Raw genomic sequence first — 23,650 nt, 5'->3', positions numbered from 1 at the left:
AATATTAATCCAAAATTCAAAACAAATTAAATTGTAGCAAAGTATCTAAAGATTAACCAAGTACGACTTATTCGCTATGCAACCTTTTCGTCGTAAGGTTCCTATACTCTCTTGAAAACGACAACCACTAGAAATCGCTCTGAACATTCAAATTCATCCGTAGCCATAGCTTTCGGTCTTCAAAACTCATAGTCAAGAAGACCTTCCTTCTTTCAACGTCAAGTAGAAACCAGTTGATAGCATCTAACCTGATATGGGTTTCCAAATGAAGTTCTTCCAATGCCTTCTGGCATTCTTCCCAGCATGACTTGTCCAATTCATTTCTTTTATCCATGGCACTTGCAACACGTCCAATTTCTTTATGTAGTCCGTTTATTTCTTGGCCCAAAGTTGCAGCAATTGAACGGGTGCGCTGTTTTTTAAGATGCTCAAGATTGTTACCTGGTTGGCTTGAGGCAGAACGCTTATCACCTGGTTGGCTTGATGTTCCTCTAGCTGATGAATATGGCCCAAAAATTAATCCTCCACTCATTCCTGCTACAGATGATGTATATGAACTATTATCATGTTCATCATCAGGATAATCATCCAAGTTGAATGATCCAGGAGGTAAAGGTTCATAATCTTCAGTCATCATTCCCGTCGTAGTTTCCTTTGTGCCCATAGCAGGTTCATCTCCCAATACTTCAATCATCTCAGTATACAAGTCCACTGACTTGTTCTTCAGATGCTTCAACTTTGGTCTCACCTGCATTCAATGAATACATCGTTATCCCCAATAACCAAATCAAAAATGAAACAAAGATGTTATGGTAAGGGGAGTACTAAAAATAAGAATGATTACTTACTTCCAAAGCATCATCCCAAACAGATGAATCAGCCATAAGCTTATTATTTTCATAGTCCCAGCCAAACCCACTTAATCCCATGAGTTCTTTCACGCCCTTCATAAGCTTTCTCATAGTTTTCAACCTATTTTGCACATTAAGTTTTGTCAGCGTATGCGTGCAAAGGGGTTGCACTCTTTTCACAACAGCTACAAATGCTGGTGCCTTCCAACCCGCTTGGCCTCCTTTAGCTTTGTTTCCCAACAGTTGTTGTTCTTTCAAAGTTTCCAACATTTCTTTGTCCATCGTAGTAGTCCAAGTAATGTTGTCTCTTTTCTGCTGCACTTGATCGGATTGAGGAGAGCCATCTTCCAAAAGAAGCATATCTAACCTGAAATCAAGCAAAACAATGAAAAAATATAATTCAGCTCCAATTATGTATTTGTAAGAAAATTAGCATATTATTCAATGTGTCGTGAATCCGTGATAATATAAGACAGTCCCGACACTCTATACAGACTGGTTATGAATCCAATCATAAGATCCAATACAAAAAGTAAATCAAACAATTCAAAAGAAGAAACAATTAATATTAAATTCATAACATAGTTCGTAACAATAAACCAAACAGTAAATCAAACGATAAGAAATTCAACTAATGACCATTATTCCCACTATAAGCATGCCACATCGTAAGTGCTAGATGATCTCTAAATCCAGACCAATTGGCATTAGGCTCTAATCCTATAACATCGTCTCTCAATTCCGTAAAGTCTTCATGCTCTTCCTCAGGGGAATCTTCCCATTCATCACCAAAATCAGTAGGATCCACCTCCCTTATTATGTTATGCATAATACAACATGCTAATATAATTTTTGTTTGTGTATCCACAGAATAAAAAGGAGATGTCCTTAAGTATGCAAATCTCTTTTTTAGCAGACCAAAAATACGTTCCACCACATTACGTAAAGAGGAGTGACGGTAATTATACAGCTCTTTTGGGTTCGACGGTTGTTTCCCATGATGATCAGACAAATGATATCTAGTCCCACGGTAAGGAGTTAAGAAGCCCGGGGCAAGCGGAAATCCAGCGTCTCCGAGGTAATACTTGTCTATGGCACAAAAATAAATATAAGTAAGTATATGTAAAATTACCTAAGAAATTAAGCTTAAAAATGAGATAATTTACCTTTAGGAATGGTTAGTTTGTCTGCACAAGTAGTCACAGCAGATCTTAAAAGTCTACTGTCATGGGCAGATCCTTCCCAACCGGCTAAGACATATATAAATTTCATGTCAAATGAGCAAGCAACTAAAACATTGTGTCTAATATCTCCCTTTCGGTTACGATAACGCGGTTGGTCTTCTAATGGTACAGTTGCTGGCATGTATGTACCGTCTATTGCACCAACGCAATCCTACATATAACATTTCAAATTACTCAGTCGATCTACATACATGAACTGTGTATATACAAATAAATTATTGAATTGATACCTTAAAATATGTCATGGACCAGCCTTGCCTATCCCCCATTAACGGTGAAAAATTCGCGCGAGCAGGCTTTACCCATTCTTTACCAAGCCTTAATATTGCAAGCAGTACATTGTGGAAGTGTCGATGTACTGTTTCAGTTGACCTTATAACATCAAACCCACTGTGCCTCATTTTCGTGTCGTGCCCTACGATAAGAAGGAATATAGCCACTTGCTCTGGTATGCCAACCCATCGACTACTTTCCAACCCTGCCCCTTCTAAAATTTGACATATTCTATGGAATGTATATCTGCTAACTCTAAGCATATCCCTACAGGTGTTGTCGTTCTCTCCGAAAAGTCTTTCTAGAGCAAGTTGTCGCTCATATTCCCGATTCCTAGATGGTTCCTTCTCTAAATACAACGTGGATATCATGGATAATCCAGCTTGACAAGAAGCTATAGCAACAATACAACACAACCATGCAACTACATCCCAATCAGTAGGAAACGACATCTTCCTACATTTACCAACAAACTGATTGTATCGGATAATCAACAGTATTTTATCAAAATCAAACAAGACTATTTTTATAGAAAATCCAAAAAAACAACAATAATAATCATCATCAAAATATATTATCGTCTATTATATGTGGACACACACAACATGGCTAGCATAAACAGAAATAAGCAAACACATAAAACATAACAACAGAGATCAAAACAACTTCAAAATCAGAATTGCAAATGCAACCATGAAACTCCAACTTACTGGTATTTAGTGAATAGGACTATGTAGATTAAAGAAAACGATATAAAAGTTGATTAGATACATCACAAAGTCACTGAGGATAACAATAACTTAACCACCACCGAACTAACATGCATTTGATTGGGGACACAGATCTAACTTGTACTAACAAAAATATGGCAAAAGAGATCAATAAACAAAGATATCAATAAACAAAATAGATCAAAATCGTTGTCTGTTATAGTAAAAAAAAAAATGGAACATCAATAATCAATCAACCTAACCAAAAAGAAGATAGATTTATACTATAAATCAAATAAACGCATATGTATTAAAAATCAAAATGATAATTGATTAGGGTTTAAGTATTTTACCTTTGCGGATTCAACGAGGAAAGGATAAAAGATAAACTGGCGGGAGGGTTGCAGGAGCGTAAAAAGAAATCTGGAGGGGAAACCAACCGAGCAAGGGATTTTATAGGGGATTTTAGGGTTTAATTTATGTGGGCCCATAAATCCTTCGTTAAGTTTTCCAACAAATCTTAGGGGGGGGGGGGGTCGGACTCAAAATGGAGGATTTGCTGGAAAAGTGATTCCCATGGAAAATGTGAATCCAGGGAAATTTGACAACCAAACATACCGAGGGAAACCGAATTCCACCAAATCCCCAGGCCCCATAAATCCCACCTCTAAAATTCTGCATCCAAACCCACCATTAGTTAAATTCTATTTCATGATTTTGTGGGTATTACGTATCCACGACAAATTGTAAATTAATCTGCTTTTATTTAATTACGTGCTTCAAAAAAAAAAAAAAACTTAGGTGTAAAGGTATTGTCTGGCTTCACTAATTAAGTAAAATAAATTACTTTCTCACTACTCAAAATATATAATATAGCAAGGGCAAGAAAGGATCGTTCCCACAGAGAGGTCTAGGTTGTCAATCTGTTTTGGTTTCCTATATAAAACAATGGGGGGATTTTCTGATTATGTAAAGTAAACTGAAATAAAAGCAAAGCAAATAAAAAGTAAACACACAAATCAAATATGTGAAAGTATTGGTCAAGGACTTCGTTTTCATTCACTAACACGTTCTTAGATTAATAACTAGAATTGATATTTACTCTCTCTTTACCAAAATCCCTAAGATACCTAGTCGAAAGAATATCCCTCAAATTTCCTCTTGTCATCAACAATCACATAAAAAGATGCGAGCGTGAATTCTACCAAAAGAATAACTTAATGCCTTGCGCTAATCAAGTTCAATTCATATGGAGCATTAAGATTCATGAAATTAGGCTAATCAATGCAATTGAAAAACATTGCGCGAACAATTTAACAAAGGTCATGGTTCACATATGATTACAAGGATATATCAATATAAGCTATAACCATATTTATGCTACTTGTGTTCAAGGATTATCGGTCGATGAAAAATCCTAAACTAGCTATAGATATGAATATGAGTTCTACCAATTTGCAACTTTACAAAACAAATACTCAAATCATGTTGCAATACGTCAATCATTCAACTATATACGCAGAGAATCATGAACGATAAATATGAGACAAAACTAATTCATTAAACCCAAAATCATGTTATGTGAAATCAACTTAATCCATAACCAAAAAAAGATCTAGCTCATGTTCATGGAATTCATGACAAGAACTAAAAGAAAGGTTTTCATGTTTCTAAACCCTAGAACAGAAGTAGAATCAAAAGATAAGATAAAGATAGGAAAGGTCTTGATTTTATATCCTTTCTGTTCACCTTCAATTCAATCCCCGTAACTAGCTTAGCCCATTGCCAAAACTGAATCTCAGACAACCCATTAGCCAGGTCCAAATCCATCTGAGTAAGAACTGGATCTGCTGGGTCGGATCGACTCAGCGAGTTAACTCGCCTGAACAAAATACAGGCAGAGTTCTGTTTATTTCTCCACCATTCCAGGCCTGTTTCAGGCTTACTTCCCTGCACACATCTATTGCAGTTCACAGCCCTCTCTGTATTCAATCAATTGCCACAGCATCAGCTCCCGCTATATCATTCATGCCACAACTCGCAAGCAAACTTCCATTCAATCCTTCGCACAACCATTCCTGCTTCAATTTAGCATCTCTGCTAACCACCAATGCATTCCCTGAATTGCATTCACAACCTGCACTTTCACTCGACACCATCCACTAAATGACATCAGCATCATTCTTCTCTGCCTGCCGACTCTCGCATCCGTGTTATCACAACCACCTTCAACTGCAATTTCCACCATGCCATCTCTGCACTTTCATTCATACACATTCCATTACTGCAATGTACTTCAGCTCATTCCTTAGCCTCTGCGACTCAGTTCCATTTCAGCTTATATTTCACCTAATCTTCATCACAGCCAATGCACCTGCGACTGCTCATACATTCAGCTTCTGCGACACTCAACAGCGTCACCCCAAAGCCATTTCAGTTGCGACGCAACAGCAAACTGCACCATCTGTAGCTTCCCTGAAATAATTTAACCACCACTCTACCAATCCAGCCAAACAAATGCCACTGCCTTGTGATCTCTAATCCTCCACCAAAACACATAATTTCACCAGCTTTCCCAAACTTGTCACTGCCATACATCACTAGATCCCCTCATCACCTCACAGATCCATAATGCCTTCCATTTATGTTCAAACCAACATTGGTTCACAGCATCACTTATAACTGCACTTCATTCCTGCAGTTCCAGTTTGCTCATTGCAACTCATTTGTTTCTTGGCTCAAGTCCTGCTGCAATACCTGCCCTGCAGATTCAATTCTCAGCTCAAAACCAATTCAGTTACTACTTGTAATCTCTGGCAGGACCCATGTCTTAGCACCACCTGAACTGCACATTACAGCTTCAATACCACCACTGTTTTGCCATCAAGACCTGTATCTGATTCCATTCATCTCATAACTTGAGCTCCAACATAAAACTACAACATCAGTTCCTCCAGCCACAACACTGACAGTTCCAATCACCAGCAGTTTGCATCTGAATCCTAACATTCATCTAAGTATCCACCAGAACCCTTGAATGTCAACCAGCAGCCTAGTTCTTCTTTCCCTGTTATTACAAGCATCTTCAGATGGCAGTGAATATCAACAGACTCCTTGTTCATCTTCAAAGCACTGAAACCACCAGCTTTTAACAAATTCCATCTCTGAATCAACGTCAACACAGAACAACTTTATCTCTTAATTCCACCTAAATTCAAAACCCTTATTTATCCTCCAACACAGTATAACCTTAGGTCTTCATAAATATGCTCATGTCTTCTTTCCATCTGAGACAATCTACCGAACCCATCTCTGTTTTCAATTGAAGATCAGAAACCCTCATTTCGATTTCCATCTTCTCCTTGAGTTCTTTATCTGCATCTGTGCTTGAATTCATCTTCACAAATCGAACCATCTTGCTTCCAAAACTTCAATTAAATCATGGTAGCAGATTCGACTTCTTCTCTTCATTTAATCTTCTCACTGATTCACCAATCTGGATCTCATCTGCAAGCCTCCATCCTCTTTACTCTCTCTGAATCTCAGACGAAATGTGATTGAGATTTGAGAGTAATGGTTTCTCTGAATTTTAGGGTATAGGTGTAGGAATTGAGATTGATATTGGCACCCAGTACAATAGTATAAGGGCCATCTTCACTTGCTTGGCTTGTCAGTTTCAGATTACCTACAGCCCCATTCACTTTCTTGCTCAACATTCAGTTGCAGAGAACTGACAGTCACCTTCTCGCGCAACTTAGCATGCTCCCCCGTGAATTGACATTTCGCCCTTTAGGCTCCAAATGGAAGTTTTCTCCCTCTTTTTCTCATAATGACTCCATTGCACCTGATAATCTCAAAAATAAACATAAGATACAAAATCTACAAGAATAGTAGCAACGAAAGCATAAACAGTAGATAATAATTAAGGTGTTTATAACACCTATCAGCATACAGTTTTTCCCATGCTTAGGAACCTTTGAATAATAATATTCCTCGTCTGCTCCACTTCTAAAATCTTGCATTTCAATATGAGTACAGACTAGAGAAGAAATATTCACCATAGAAAATTTCTGCTATTGATAATCTTCGCAAACGAAGTTTTGGAGATTTGGAACATTCAAGTTGATTTTCTTGGGCATACAACAATTCTTCAGTTTTAAATACTTCAAAGTAAGAGACTCGATGCCGAACCAATCCATATCACTGCAGTTATTTACCAATAATTTACAATCTTTTATGCTCAGGTATTCGAGAAGTGGCAGACAGTTATTTCTTAAGAAGAGATTATTGGCATTATCTATATGAAGTGATTCCAATTCCAACACTTTAAGACAATGTAAATTCATCGATTTAGGGAAAGTAATCTTTGAGAAATAGTCCTTACAAGGATAATCAGCTTCCTTATACCAGATGTCTATATCCTCCTTCAACTTTAACTTTGTCAACGTTCCGCAATTGAATAGATCAGAAAGAAACTAATGTCTTATAATCTCCGAGTCAAACTGAAAAAGCGAGGGTCTAACAAAACCACCCAATATTTCTCTTATCAATTTGTATGAAATAACTCGAATATACTTTTAAGAGAATTAACAAGACTCAATCAATTAAAAGTACGTCAACGAGTTTATATCTCTCTCTCTTGATTTGATTTCCTCAAACAGAAACTGCGAGTACTAATCAAATACAAGGAATAACCTGGATGGTACCAAAGACCAATATCCAAGGATCAATCAATGACAATCAACAACCAAAGGTTGGATTACTCTAATTGATGATCTAACACACAACTTGTATTATTTCAATTATAAAGATAAAACAATATAATGCGGAAACTGAAATAACACAGACACCAGAAATTCTGTTAACGATGAAACCGCAAATGCAGAAAAACCCCGGGACCTAGTCCAGATTGAACACACACTGTATTAAGCCGCTACAGACACTAGCCTACTCCAAGCTAACTTCGGACTGGACTGTAGTTGAACCCCAATCAGTCTTTCACTGATCAAAGGTACAGTTGTATTCCCTACGCCTATGATCCCAGCAGTATACTGCGCACTTGATTCCCTTAGATGATCTCACCCACAACTAAGAGTTGCTACGACCAAAAATCGCAGGCTTTGGCAATAAACAAATCTTTCTCACACAGACAAGTCTATCAAAGGATCAATCTGTCTCCCACAGAAAAACCCTAAAGTTTTTGTTCCGTCTTTTGATAATAATCAAGGTGAACAGGAACCAATTAATAATCCGGTCTTATATTCCCGAAGAACAGCCTAGATAAATCAATCACCTCACAACAATCTTAATCGTATGGTAGCGAAACAAGATGTTGCGGAATCACAAACAATGAGACGGAGATGTTTGTGACTACTTTTTATATCTTACCTATCGTAGATATTAATCTCAATCCAATCAATCTGATTGTACTCGTACGATAGAAGATGCAAGATCATATCACACAACAACGGTAAAAGTAGTATCGGTCTGGTTTCACAATCCCAATGAAGTATTTAAGTCGTTAACCTGGTTTTAGAAGAATAAAACCAAAGGTTAAAGGAGAAACGACTCTAGCACGGAAACTAGTATCACAAGTGAAGTGTGGGGTTAGTTTTGCACAATACTAGATGTCTTCTTTATATAGTCTTTCAAATCAGGGTTTCTCCTTGGTCACAAAGAAAACAATATCCACCGTTAGATGAAAACCTGATTTAGATTCAAGATAATATTTCTAAACCGTTAGATCGAAAACTTAGCTTGTTATACACAAATGAAATCCACGCTTCTAGGTTTGTTAACCGTACCCAAACGTGTACATTGTTGGTTCAACAATAGTTAACCAAAAGGTTAGCCATATGAGCATTTCATACCAACCATATTCTTCTTCACCATAACTAGTTCAAATGACTCAGTTGAACTAGTTAGAGAGTTGTTCAATTGCAAGGAAATCTTATGTACTACACAAGACACAATTGAAGCAAAAATGGTTCGATTCACTCGAATCGATTCATGAACTTTATAGCCACGGTTTGCAAATTGCATTCCTTAGTCTTTATAAGTTTAAGTTCATAAATCATCTTCATATATATAACCTTCTTAAGTTCGCACACTAGGTTCGCGTACTTAAGAAACCGGACAGAGTTTACAAACTCCAGCAGAGAATCTCGGCAAAGACTTTTCGCCGGTTCGCGGACTGGGTTCGCGGATTGGTACTCAGGCAACAAGTTTTTCAACTCCAGCAGAATTTCTCGGGATGAGAAGTTTGACAGTTCGCGAACTGAGTTCGCGGACTCGGCAACAAGCCATTCTTCCGGTTTCTCTTGATCAACAAAGTTCGCAAACTTTGGTTCAAGGGATAGGACTTATGCACATATGTGTTTCCACAACAATACTTATGTCCATCATTGGTTATGTAATCTAAACTCTCATTCCAACCATTGAAACATTCTTGGAGGACGTTATATAGTTGTTACACCATTTCTCGTCAAAGCAATTTTCAAAGTGATTGAAACATATCATGACTTTCGACAATAGGTAAAGATAAACATGGTCGAAGAGAAACGCTTACCAACACATATTTTGAGATATAGATAGGCGAGGTATACTCGGCTTGAAATACCAAATGTGTTAATCTAAGTCTATATATAGCATACGAATTTTTGTCTCAAGATATAGGAGATAGAGTAGATAGACTTTTGAGTGACAGATAAGTTCAAGTCTTCACATACCTTTTTGTCTATAAGTTTCACCGGTTCCTTGAGTAGTTCTTCTTCTTGTATGAAGAATCGTCATGAAGTCTTTGAGCTCAACTACACTTTCTATCCTAGTCCGAGACTTAGCTATAGTAGACTAGAAATCAAGACTTATAGCTTTGATCACTAACATTGAAAAACATGCTTGAGATAGCAACGCATGCGAGTTCGACCGAGAAATTCCCTAACAATCTCCCCCTTTGTCAATTTTAGTTACAAAACTATCAATACATATGGAATACAAAAAAAGATGAAGAAACTTTAATAGCTCTTATTCCACATGTCTAATCTTCAACATTCCTCGAATTCTTCGTCACTTCCAAGTACTCCAATGATCCCTTAGCATCACCGTTGTTGAAGATTCATAGCTATAACAATGAGAAAGCATCGGTCTCGATCATTGTTATACAGTGTCATAGTATTATTATACAGTGTCATAGTACAATTGTATCACAACTTCAACAATAATACTATGGTGATATGTATCACTCCCCCTTAGTCAATACTCCATCTCACATGGAAACCACTCTCCCTTACACAATGATCCGAAAACCGCTTACGTGTATGAGTGACAGCCTGTCTGTGACAGACTTGAGTCGGTCCTATGTCTGTATATAACTGAGACTCTACTCTCAGTTCTGTGTGTATTGATTTTATCTTCTCTAGTATACACATAAAAAAAAATCGTGGAAAATTTGCTCGCACAACTTCAAGGAGTTTGGTCTTTAAGGATTTAAAAACCTTTAACAAAGTTATGCCAGCCAAATTTGATACGAACAAATTATGGGCCAAAATTTTTAAATGTAAATGTTCACGAGTTGTCATTCATTGTATGCTATGAAACATTTAGACTCATCTTAATTACAGCAAAAAAAAATTATTGGCCTGTCGAAATTAAGAGAACGTACAATTTGGGAAGTCAAAACAATGGGTTAAAAACGCGTTTGGATACACATCCAGAAGTGACTTTTTGACTTCTAGAAGTCAAACAGCAAGAAGTCGATTTGGGTGTAGAATTTCAGAACGACTTATAGAAGCAGAAAAGTCGACTTTTGGTGAATCAAAATATCTGGACTTCTGACTTCTGCTCCTGACTTCTACTCCTGGAGAAGCAGAAGTCAGAAACAAAATTGTATCAAACGCGCTATAAATATCTATGTAATATTATCCCCAGTCAGCCAGTGCCCTGGCTTGTCTAACCAAATTTTCAAGAGTCAAGACAAAAGACTCAAGGCACGGGACATTTATGGCCACCCCGTACGGCCCATGTAATAAACGATCCGTGCCTTCCAGTCCGGACCAATTTACACTCCCACGCACGAGTGAAATGCATATTTCACCATAAAATTTCCTTTTGTGATTGTGTTTTGTTTCTAAAGTTACATTATACTCATTTAGATTCGATTTTAGGGTTTTTTCAACGGTTCATAAACCCACAAGAAACGTGTTCTTCAATAAATTTTCAGAGAAAGAGCCCAAGATGGAGAGAGAAACCATGGAAAGTCGGACTCGCGTGCTGCTTCTTCTTCTACTTACAACAGTTACCTGTAGTTTCCTAATGATGGAAACTGTTAAGGGTGACGCTTGCGAGTGCTGCTTTAGACCTGAATGTGCTTATTGTTGCAACAGAAAGAATAGGTTCAACTTCAACGTGGTGGTCAAAGAAGCAGTTCGGCCAGCTGAAGCAACTTACAATAATTTGTCTTCATATTCAGATGGTGATCTTGTTACCGTGACTCCTGTTAAAGATGAGGATCGTGCTAATCGTCGTGAAGTCGCTGATTGTCATGATGCTTCTTCTCCTTCTGCACATGTTGCTGGAGTACATGCTGATAGTGCTCCTTCTTTAACGGTTGTTGCTCATTATCATACTGCAATAGGAGGTTTCTTTGCTGGTATACCATCATATTGATATTATATCATTGGTTTTCTGTCCATATTATATCAGGAACAATATACCGTGTACATATTCATATGTAGTTGTGGTTCATTCCATTTATATGATACTGTTTTTTTTTCATAGGCCCGATGAGTATCACGTAGATGATATCGTTCTCCCAGCAGAACTAATTAGGTCTCCACCAGGAAGGAAAAAGGGGAAACGTTTTAAGTCTGCATTTGAGACTAGTAGAAAATCTGTCAAGTGTTCAAACTGTAATTTGAAGACTCATCACAACAAGGCAACATGCAATCTTATCCGACAGTATGAACTTTCTGAAGAATGATTTTGTGTCAGGTATGTACTTCAGTCAGATACATATTAATGTCTTAATTAAGTAAGTTTGATACAATACAATGTACTTTTTTAAGCAAGTAGTGTTCTGATTTCTCTTTTTCTTTTATCACAGGCTTGAACGTGCAGCAGAATGTTATATCGATGATGTTGCCAGATTCCTTTTCCACAATTCTTTCCTCTAGCCCTTGTTCTATTCTACCGTTTTTCTTTTTGATTTTGTCAGTACCAACTGAATTTGGTTAATAAGTATTTCATTTACAGTACATACATTACAAGTGTACTGAAAATATTGTTTTTGTTGTTTCTTAGAACATCTTTTGGTTTTTGAAACATTATAGGTCTATCAAAATGTAGTTATTGTAGTTATTTTCGAATAATGAAATATGTTTTTAAGTCTATCAAAATGTCATTATCTATCAGCAGTAGTGAAGTATTTACATACTGAAATTACATGTCAGTATTGTAGTGTTAGTATCTACCACTACATACTGATATGTAGTGGTTGTAGTGTAACCATACTAGATGTTTGTAACAAGAAAACAATTAAATATGTACTGGTTTGTGGTTTAACCATCTTCCACTAAGATTATTTAGAACATCTTTTGGTTTTCCAGCTGATTCACCATCTTCACGGGGGTCGAGGGGGCAGCGCCCCCTCGTATCAACAACACAAAATCATGTTTAAGTAACACAATTGAAATATCACTACATTAAAGTTAAACCCAAATTCAAATTAAAAATCACTACATATTAGATATATGTTTTTGAACATTCTTGAACTCATGAAATGAAATGAAACCAAGAATAAAAAGAAAAGAAAATAGTTAAATAGTGATATGTACTGTCAGATTACTTTTAGCAAGTAAGACTATTTTTATGTCATCTGCCAACTGATTTCCGGTGGAGATGCTTTCAGCAATTTGCACGCTAACGGGACCCTTTTGTTACGAATCTTCGCTTGCACTTCTTCATCATCTCCCAAAGGCACTCCCACATATTTTCTTTTTGACATCATCTTCATAAAATGCATCACAAACAGTAGACAGTCTGGCGATCCCCCTTGTTGAGGTGCTTCACATTCATTCACTATTACATTCTTCATTGTTACTTTGTCCTTCTCCATCAAGTACACGTTGATAGGTACGTACATGTAATCTGCCATTTTGCAGGCGTGTGGATAACAAATACCTCCCCATTCAGCCTTAGAAGAATTGTAGTGGTTGAACACCATTTTTTCGCAGTCATACTCAAGTAGCGTCCAATGAAGATTGTGGTGGCACATTGGTACAAGAATCTTCTTGATACTTTCATCCATCGCCAATATTGGTTTGTAAACAGAATCATGTGCTGCTCCTTTGAGGTTATCCGGGAACTCGACATTGTACTGAAAACATGGATGTACTTGAAATAGTTTATATCTAATTTTGTTTTATGCAATATTGATATGTAGTATACCTACCCCTACATACTTTTTTAATTTTTGAATATGTGTGTAGTAAATATGCAGTGTAAGATAACAACTTACCCAAGCGGATGGATCCAGATGCAACACAGGCAAGTATTTCCTGTATACTTCGTGCATCGGTTGCTCATTCTGAAATTTGGTGTTAAGCTTGTATTGTGCGTAGTTGAGAAGATCTTGTTCTAATAAATCGTTCTGCACCAAGTCATCAACTGTAGTTCCACTTACACAAAGACCACCTTCTCCCACTCTCCAAGCAATTGAGCTAGAAAATAAACGACGTAAAGGTTAGTATTCTTTGTGTAACAGTACATACTGATATGTCTTTCTCAGTATTTTTTATACAAATATGTATGTATATCAAAAGTACATACACAAACTAATAGTACAGATCAATATAAAAGTGTCAATTGAGAACTCACCTAAGATTTTTTGCATTATTGATGTATGTGGAAAGAGTACTCTTTTGTTCATCGTTCATGTCATTATAGAATGGTGATTTAGTCAGTTTCCGGAAATACTTGCGCAATTTAAGCTTTCTCTTTTTGTTTAGTGGTAGTGCTTCTGCAGCTGCAGCTTTCGGTCCTTTATATGATGGTGAGAACTTACTTCCACTCTCATATATATCATCTACCTTCTTTGCAGGATGGGAACGAGTAACAGGTCTGGTGGGTGTTGTTACCTGCTGCTTTTCGGGCTTTGTAGCACGCTTTTTGTTCACTTTTACCATTTTTTTTTCTGGCTTCTTGTGCTAAACTGTTCCTGCATTTTTAATCAACATAAAAAAATATGTAAATATCTATATTGCATAAAACATAGTTACATCACCTAATCATTTTTGAAAGCATGTAGTGGTATATGATTGTATGGTATAGTGATTTCTAGTGCTACCATACTGATATACATATCAGTATGTAGTGATTTGTAGTGTAATATTAACTACACAAAATGAGATTTTTAGTACATATCATTCACCTGTGATGGAACCTCCAAAACATCTTGCGAGGGGACATCCAGAACATCTTGTGATGAAACATCCAGAACATCTTGTGATGAAACATCCAAAGGATCTTGTGATGCAACCTCCAAATGACTTTTTGAACTGGTTGTAGGTATGTATTCTTGTTGCTTACCTGTAACTTCACCTGCATCTTTCGGTTCAATGGGTTCTTGTTGCTCAGTTGTTTCTTGTGGAATTTGTAAAGGCCGCAAATCTCTTCCAAACAGATTATCAAATTGTTCTCGTAAGTTAATACCAAAAAGACCTTCGTTGTTATCTGGAAGGAGGTCTGCAAACTCTTCGACATAAACACCAATGCCAGAGTTTGCCATTTCTATAAAGTCTGGCATAGACAGCTTTTCAATGTGTTCCAAACTCGACATCATAGTAAACAAAGGTACATCCAGCAAATGAAACTCTTCCGCCGCCAATCCGGCGTTATACTCTGGAAATTTCTGCGAATTAACTACAATTGAAGACTTCGTTTCTAGCATAGTTGTAAGCAACTCCTTTGCTGCTTCCTGCCTAACTTCAAGTTGATCAACCTGCAAAAATCAATTGAAACTGTCAACAAAAACCTACTTAGCTTGAGTTTTTGCTATGTATACCACCACAAGAATGTACTGTTACATATAAATATGTTCCACTACAAGAATGTACTGTTACATATCAATATGTAATGGTAGATACCACTACATATTGATAAGTAACAGATAGATATTGATATGTAACAGATAGATAGTGGTATACAAGAATGTACTGTTACATATCAATATGTAATGGTAGATACCACTACATATTGATATGTCACAGATAGATATTAATATGCTACTTACCTGTGTGTTTTCTTTTCCCTTTTTCTCTTGTATCTCTTTGACTTTTTCCTCCAAATTAGATTTAGCCCAATTTTTAACCTCAGAACGCGGAACTTCAATATTGAAGTTGTTGACAATTCAACCTCGGAGGTGGCATTAACATGAGTTTGATCTTTCGGTGTTGACAAACCAACTTCAGGAATGTTGACATTAACATCTGTTTGATCTTCCGGAGAAACTTGCATTTCGTTCTCAACTATTTGGTCCACATTCAACTCTTCATTGGGGTTTCTTGGAGTAAGTGTACATCCCAAGCTAACATAATCTTCCTGGATGGCTTCTCTCTGCAAAGGGAAAGCTTTCCGGTAAATATCATGCAACATGAACTCAAGCTTTGAAGCGTCAACCGGTTCGCCCTCTTGCTGCATTGTGTTGAATTCACTCCATTTGGAAGATATTGTATTCCTCAAATCATCGTATTTAATATTCCAATCTTCTCCCCCCAATACTGAGTCCTCTTCTTCTTTCTCTTCTTCCTTCTCTTCTTTCTCTTCTTCCGATTCGGAATTCTCATCTAAACAAAAAGCATCATCATTTGCTTCCTGTTGAATCCTTCTTGAAATACGATTAATGATTTGTCTTTCTTCGTGTGTTATCTCATCTTTGAAATCAACATGGAACTGGTACAAATCAAATAAATGTAAAGAAGCAACAACATATTAGATATTACCAAAAAAAAAACATGTCGTAGTTCTTTCTCTATTAGATACACAGGGAGAACTACATATTGATATGCTAATAACTACATATCAATATGTATCACCACAAATTGATATGCTAATAACTAATAATCTATGTATCTCTCAGAGATTACATTCTTATCTGAGTAAAAAAAATCATGGGTTTTCTTATAAGCATGATTTAGGTAGAGCGAACTTGATGTAGTTTTGGTTTTCTTTTTTCTAGGAGCCATTTCTATGTAGTATGATGAAGATGAATAGTAAATGTAAAATGAAAACAGATAATATGATCAAAACAGAGCAAATTTAATTGTTTGTATTTAGAAGATTACCTGGATGGCTAGATTAAGATCAGTCGTATGAGGAAACACATATAAAGAAGAGAAGAAAATGAACTAGGGTTTGTGAGAAGAAAGTAGAAGCCCTAATTGATCATGATTCATGAAATTGAAGTTTCTACACTGTACCTAAGCAGCATTGATATGCTAATAACTACTACATATTGATATGCTAATTATTACATATCAATATGTCGAACTACGTGTACTTATCAATATATATTTTTATTATGACAAAATATGTAAGGCAAGTTTACCTGATACTCAGAAAGATCAATATCCTTTAGGAACTCAGCACATATCTTTGTATGATTCCACCTAGACACTCTTGGCACATACATTCCTGCAGGTTCTGTCACTATATCCTCGGGCGCCACCAAATGGGTATGCTCCACAAACCATGGCTGCAAAATATTGATATGCAGTATTAGATATACTATCAAAATGTAGAAAACACATAAAACAAAAACATTTTGAAGTAGAATAAACAAATAAATAGATTCTTACCAACAAATAAATAGCACAACCATTTGTGCGTTCTACGGATTCCACGTTTTCATTCAGCTCTTTCTCTAAATGAGAATGGATGAGGTCAGCCAATGAAATATTCTTAGCCTTCTCAAGATCAAGAACAAAACCAATATATTTTTCAGTCAAAGCGTTTGCATCACTTGTAGCGAAAAATAATGAAGTGCACATATACAAGCAGATAAGCCTAACAAGATCTTTGGCATCTTCCTCGTCTTCCTCGTCTTCTTCAGAATCTTCATTTGATTGATCACCCACGCTTTGCAGAGACTCTTCATCAGACTTCTTCTTTTTCAGATTAATTGGTGTTCGTTTAAGGATATTCAAGATTGCCTTCACAATCATTGGCCTAGTCACTTTATCACCAGCTTTCATATCAGTAGGAAAAGTCCTTTTGAAAAATTCTGTTTCACGCCATCCACTTTTTTTATTGACTTGTGTAAGCCTATAATCAAGATATTCCCTATTTGGAATTCTCGGCATCCCATAAATAAGTGCCATTTCTTCTGGTGTGGATACTAGCTCATTCGGTTGGCCATGCCTTTTAAAGACAAATCTAAGCTTGTTTGGATCTTGACCCCTAACGTAACAGCGTAACATTTTCGTCATTGCATCTTCAATCTTCAACCAATGTTCCAACTCAAATCTTGTGTACCAGAACATTAGGAACAGGTTACCGAATGATGCTTCAGAAATCATCTTCAGCTGCAACTCACTCAACTCAAGGTTTTCAGTGGACTTCGCAATAGCCTTCTTAGTGGTCCTAATAGTCTTCGCAAGCCCCCACAAGCCCCTGAAACCGCCACGGTATAAACTTCGTGGTTTTCCAGCTCCTTTCTTACGCTTATTAACACCTACACAATAACAAGAACCAAAAACTAATACAGTACATATCAACATCTCTGTTTTTCTTTTGCGTTTTGCTTCAGGAGCAGCAGCTGCTTTCTTTCCTTTGATTTTTGCTGTTTTTGTAAACCAAAAGTTTTGTACACATTACATATTACAGGCAGATAATAATATGTAGCACACATATCAATTTGAGATGCTATCATTACATATCAATAACTACAAATTGAAGACAACATATTGATATGTAGTACAGATATAAAACATATGAATCACACATTGCATGTCAATATGTTGTGTCAAATTACATACACAACAGATGAAAAACATGTAAAACATATGACTCACAGAGATGTTGTGTTTCTATTGAACAAAAAACATATGAATCACACATTGCATGTCAATATGTTGTCTCAAGTTACATATACAACATATGAAAACATGTATACCAGTCACTACATACAAATATTTAGTGATTCCATTGAAAACATGTAAAACAAACACTACATACAGAGATGTAGTGATTCTATTGAGCATATGTAGTATATTAGTTGAACATTACTACATATCTACAGTTTTTCATCAGCATTAAATATTGATATGTATTGCATGTCAATATGAAATTCAACAACAAGTTTCTAAGTATTGCATGTCAATATGAAGTACAAAATTAGGCTTTACTTTCTTCTGATTTTTGCTTACCTTCTACCTGAGGAACATTTGTTCGTGACGGAGTACCAACTTTACTCATACTCCTTGTTGTCGGAGATTTAGCCGCAGGGGAGGATTGTGTTGGTGAATCATCAACATTTTTTCTTCTTCTTTTTACCTGGGTTTCTTCTACAATTTCTTCTGTAATTGTCCGCTTGATAGTTCTAACCATTTTTTCTCTTTAATTGAATGAATAAAAATTAGGTTAGGAACTGATGATTATGTAATTGATTAGGTCAGGAACTGATGATTTATGTAATTGATTAGGTCAGGAACTGATGAAAGAAAGAAGTTGAAAGAAAAGGGAAATTGTTCAGATTATTTAGTTAGGGTTTTGAATGAGGAGAAGAAAGAAGAAGATCTGACAGGCGTCTTTGTAAATTCTCGACAGCGGATACAGAGTGTCAAACTTAAAAATTATCAGAAATTAAATTCCAATAAATAAAGGAAAACAAAGAGCTTCTGAATTATGAGGAGTTGATGAAGGAGTTGGTAGCGGGATTCATCAAGGCAGAAGAAGAAGAAGTGGGAGGAGACAGTTTTAACCCACGCATGAATGTTGAGGGTAGGCTAGTAATTTTTCTAGGATTTTAAATCTTTTTGGACTAGCGGATAATTGTTCTATCCCGCTGGACTGGACACTACTCCCGGATCGGATCTTTGGACCAAACAAGAAATTTCTCTTATATAATATAGAATAGATAATCAAATGTCCGGACCAACTAAACAATGAACACTCACAAAGGTAAGTTTATAGATAAGATAACATCACCACTAAACATTCACACACTTTATTTATTTACGGTTGAAAGTTCGAACAGTTAGAGGATATTTGGATACCACAAACAAATTCTTTTTATACTTCTTTCGACAACAAAAATCAATGCCTTAAATCATAACGCGAACAACTTAATTCAATTTTCTTCTTTTCATTTTTGAACTTTTTATCTAATTCCAGGCTTTTCGGACTGGATGAAGTTGAAAGAATGACTTCAAAAAGAATATCCAAATGCTTTCTTAATGGATTGCAATGCACACTCACGCGCACATCTTCTATGCAGTACTTATCTTACGAGAGTTGACTTTACAAACTAAACTTGACTTTGATCACAAGTTTGACTCTCAGAAGAAAAAATAAACATCGCAGCTAGACATGAATATTTTTAAAGCCATCCTACCATGTTCACAGTGAGTCCTAGGTGACAACATCAAAATTTTCAATGTTCAAGCTCACAACAAAAAAAGTCATTTGACTTTCAACGATAGAAAATTACAAATCAAGAAGATAAACATAAAAACATGGAGGCTAGCAGCTTAGCTATTGAGTGATTTTTTGTTGGTATTTTAAGGTGAACGCAAGTCGGCTAACCAACCCTATCAGATTATGAGAGAGAATGGGAGGTGTGACGTTCAAGGAGGAGTAAATTTGGTGGCACAACTCTCAATGAAACTTACAAGCTAAAAGAGAAAGATAGTAACACACACCACCACTTTCAGTTCTTCAGAACTTGTGCTCATCATATCCTAATAATTAAACTCCTTTCTTCTTCAATCTCTCACTTTCGAGTTCCTTTCAGGTATACAAATAATGGGTTTTCATTTATTTTGTGTTTCTTTCAAGAAATTCAAGTTTTTCTTCAATTATGTTATAACAATTGAACTTTTTTAGTTGGTGTTTCATGATTATTTTCTTTGGTGTTGACTATGGTGATGAGGTTTGGGTGTTCTGGTTTCGATTTCAGTGTTTGATAATGTGTATTTTGCTATTTGAAATCTTGTTTGAATTCTGGCTAAGTGGAAAATTGTATGGTTGCTCACTGATTGTACTAGGGCTGACATGTTGTTCAATTACAGATGTAGTTAGCTCAGGTAACTTTCCCATGTTTGTCTTTTCATGATAAATAGCTTGATTTGTTCGTTCATTTCTGTAATAACAACACTACCGAAGTTCTCCTGCTAAAATTGTCTGTGAACAAACATGATGTAGCTAGTTTTATCTGTGGTTAGTAGAACCCGAAATATGGTAGGCATGGGAACATGAGATGAGATAGTATACAAGCTGGTATATGGGGCTATTAGACCCCCGTAATAAACAATTGTTTCGGATGGGGTTTGCTTCGCGGTTGTGTTTATTGTTCAAATAGACTGATGAGGTTTGATACTGGATATGATTTTTTTCGTAGATTAGATTAGGGACACTTGTTATTTTGTATAAGGTGTGGGGCACTTGTAGATTGGATCAACCTTTAGCTGTTTTGGAGTTGTTATTATATTGTAACGTCGGGTTGAAATGTAAATTGGGTGTTTTCTCTGGCAAGTAAGTGTATCCAGGGTTGGAAATGACTACACTAGATGCAACCAGAGCGGAACTTGCTCTCTTGGTCTTATACTTGAACAAAGCTGAAGCCAGGGACAAGATATGCAGGGCTATACAGTATGGTTCCAAATTCTTGAGCAATGGAGAGCCTGGTACTGCAGCAAATGTTGACAAATCTACTAGCTTGGCTAGAAAAGTTTTTCGGCTTTTCAAGGTTAGATGTTGTAGTTATTTTGTGGTCTTTATGTAAAACAAGTTAGTCTGCCATTTTTCTTTTGGTCCTGCTGCACATGGATTTCTTATCGATTTGAAGGTCCATTGCTTTTAATTCTCGAGGGTGCCATATCTTGAGTATCATGTTTCAATTCTTCAGCTCACACTCTCCTTATGAAATTTGCAGTTTGTCAATGATTTGCATGCTCTTATTAGTCCAGTCCCTCAAGGAACTCCTCTTCCTATTGTTGTACTCGGAAAGGTATGATTGTAAAATTTGTGAGTTCTTTCGCTTTTCATCTGTGCTGTTTTTAATGTGATTCTTTTTTGCAGTCCAAAAATGCGTTGATATCTACTTTCTTATTCCTGGATCAAATTGTCTGGCTTGGAAGAACGGGCATCTATAAGGTAATAAAACTTTGAAGTTCTTTATTAGTTATTTAGCTGTATCCGCTAATACATTAAGAAATATAGGCTGCTGAAACTTACACAAACCTATTGTGTTACAGAACAAAGAGCGCGCAGATCTACTGGGCCGAATCTCTCTCTTCTGTTGGATGGGTTCTTCGGTCTGCAGCACCTTGGCTGAGGTTTGTGCTTTCCTCCTGGAGCATCCTATACTGATTAGCTTAATGCTCTGTAGATACTTCAGTTCATTTTAAATTTGTCTCTAGAACCAAAATGGTCCCAATGCTTGCAAAATTTAATGAATTTTCCTTTTCATCAAAAAGCTTGGTGAGCTGGGAAGGTTGTCATCATCGATGAAGAAGATAGAGAAGGATCTAAAGAGCAGTGAGAAGTATCAAGTATGTTCCATCTTACAGTGTCTGTAAACAAAATTCTAATTTTTTTGATGATTTTGTTTTCTGTTCTATCTCTTTCTAAAGCTTTTTGTCTTTTCTCTCTATGATTTAGAACGAGGAATACAAGGCCAAACTCAAACAATCAAATGCCCGGACATTGGCTCTCGTGAAATCAGCTATTGACGTATTTGTTGCCATTGGGCTGCTTCAATTAGCACCTAAGAAAGTAACTCCTCGTGTAACAGGGGCCCTTGGATTTACCACCTCGCTCATTTCTTGTTATCAGGTATGTTTCTTGTTTCGCACACCCCAGCTTTATTCCTCTCGAGCTTTGAGTGTTTTTTCAGATGCAAATAAGTAACTTTATTAAAGATGGCAGTTCATAACATTGTTTGCGTCTTCTAAGATTGTTCTAACAGTAAAGTTTGGAGGAAGAGAGAACCAAATTTTATAAACTCTAAATGTCCTAGTGTGCCTAGCCAACTTATCAGCTGGTTTATTAAATTTTCTACTGACGATTGAGGATGTTTGCGTAGATTCTGTTGAGCTTTGAATGTTCTGTTATTGCTTCTTCAACGTGGAAATTATAATGATTTTTGTTGCATTTTTTTTTATGCAGTTGCTTCCTTCACCAGTGAAGTCGAAGACAACATGAAGACGGGAGAGTTGAAATAGGCTCAAAAAGTTTCATGGCATCTAATAATATTCTTCAGATTATTGGTAGGATTTATATACCTAGAATGTAATGATGCTCTTCACCTTTCTTACAAAATACTCAAGTGATTGTTGTTGTTTCATCTACTCAACGACGTCTGTTATTCATTCTGCTACTATTATAATAATACCATATCCTGCTCCATTTCATCTAGTTGTTTGGGTTGGCCAAATGGTACGCTTGGCAATTTTATATGTTTCCTCTAGACATATAAAGTACTGTACATTTTTTGTTTCTGCAAGTGAACCCCAAAATTTAACCACAACTATGTCAGGTTTTAGTGGTGGATGAGCTGAACTCCAAAAACAAATGGAAAAAGTGAGCCACCGGCTCAAGTACAGGTACTACCATTACATCTAGACAATTAAGACATTAAACCGGTAATTCAAAGGACTCGGTTGCAAGAGCGCGCAGAGCTCTATAAACTGCTTTTGATGCAGAACTCGGAAAATTCAAGATTTCATAATGAGAACTGGGCAAATTCTGATTTGGCAAGCAAGATTTAAGATATTAAAAGGTCTATAACAAGGGCTGGTATTTAAATAGAGCGAGAATTGCAGAATTTTCTTTATGCTAGGAAGTATAAATCCAAGTAATATATGGTCTCCAAGAAACCGTCAGAACATGAATGCTGGCAGCCAATCCTAAGAAGTCTGTTGGCACTTTATAAACTAGTGACGAATACAGGCAATGGAGCGGCAGCACAGGGTATCTAGGTACAAGGGGAATAGTTGTGCTAAAGTCTACTCACCTAATAATGCATATCATATACTTGTCATGTATCCTGACTTTGCATTAATGATTTCTCTTCCATCGCAGTTTTAATTTCGTAAAGGTAAGACGGAAATCTAACATATGGAATTAAGGATTAAACTTCGTTTTACTGAAAAACAAATTGATAATAATCGTATAAACTAAAAGATGTTTTATCAATTCATTAACATGAACTCATAATTAACAAACCCGAACACCTGCAAATATATAGACCTATAAGGCTGCTCAACAACAAGCGTCACCAACAACACAAGGAAGGCAGCAGCAGCAGCAGATACAGACTACGAACAGAATAACGAGCAATAATCCTATACCACCGTCG

The 23,650-nt window shown here is 36.5% G+C and overlaps 1 protein-coding gene across 3 annotated transcripts; it reads left to right on the top strand.

Annotated features, from left to right (window-relative positions):
• Positions 1-19,852: 19,852 nt before the first annotated feature.
• On the top strand, positions 19,853-22,707 carry LOC113304365 (peroxisomal membrane protein 11D-like). Of its 3 annotated transcripts, none has more exons than XM_026553465.1 (8): positions 19,853-20,083; positions 20,838-21,037; positions 21,224-21,298; positions 21,370-21,444; positions 21,546-21,626; positions 21,768-21,842; positions 21,952-22,125; positions 22,459-22,707. In XM_026553465.1, the coding sequence occupies exons 2-8, from the start codon at positions 20,846-20,848 to the stop codon at positions 22,492-22,494; spliced, it is 708 nt and encodes a 235-aa protein (XP_026409250.1). In that variant the 5' UTR covers positions 19,853-20,083; positions 20,838-20,845; the 3' UTR covers positions 22,495-22,707. The 3 variants fall into 3 exon arrangements, with proteins under 3 accessions (XP_026409250.1, XP_026409248.1, XP_026409249.1); XM_026553463.1 differs by having other exon boundaries at positions 19,854-20,083; positions 20,825-21,037; XM_026553464.1 differs by having other exon boundaries at positions 19,855-20,083; positions 20,829-21,037.
• Positions 22,708-23,650: the final 943 nt, after the last annotated feature.

This window comes from Papaver somniferum, chromosome 8, assembly GCF_003573695.1.
Source record: "Papaver somniferum cultivar HN1 chromosome 8, ASM357369v1, whole genome shotgun sequence".
Lineage (NCBI taxonomy): Eukaryota > Viridiplantae > Streptophyta > Magnoliopsida > Ranunculales > Papaveraceae > Papaver > Papaver somniferum.
This window is presented reverse-complemented; position numbering and strand designations above follow the sequence as displayed.

Bases quoted from the DNA above. Each gene is read 5' to 3' on its own strand.
- LOC113304365 (XM_026553465.1), top strand. From the start codon at position 20,846: ATGACTACACTAGATGCAACCAGAGCGGAACTTGCTCTCTTGGTCTTA. The intron at 21,038-21,223 runs GTTAGATGTTGT...TGAAATTTGCAG, and splicing joins AAGTTTTTCGGCTTTTCAAG to TTTGTCAATGATTTGCATGC. The intron at 21,445-21,545 runs GTAATAAAACTT...ATTGTGTTACAG, and splicing joins GAAGAACGGGCATCTATAAG to AACAAAGAGCGCGCAGATCT.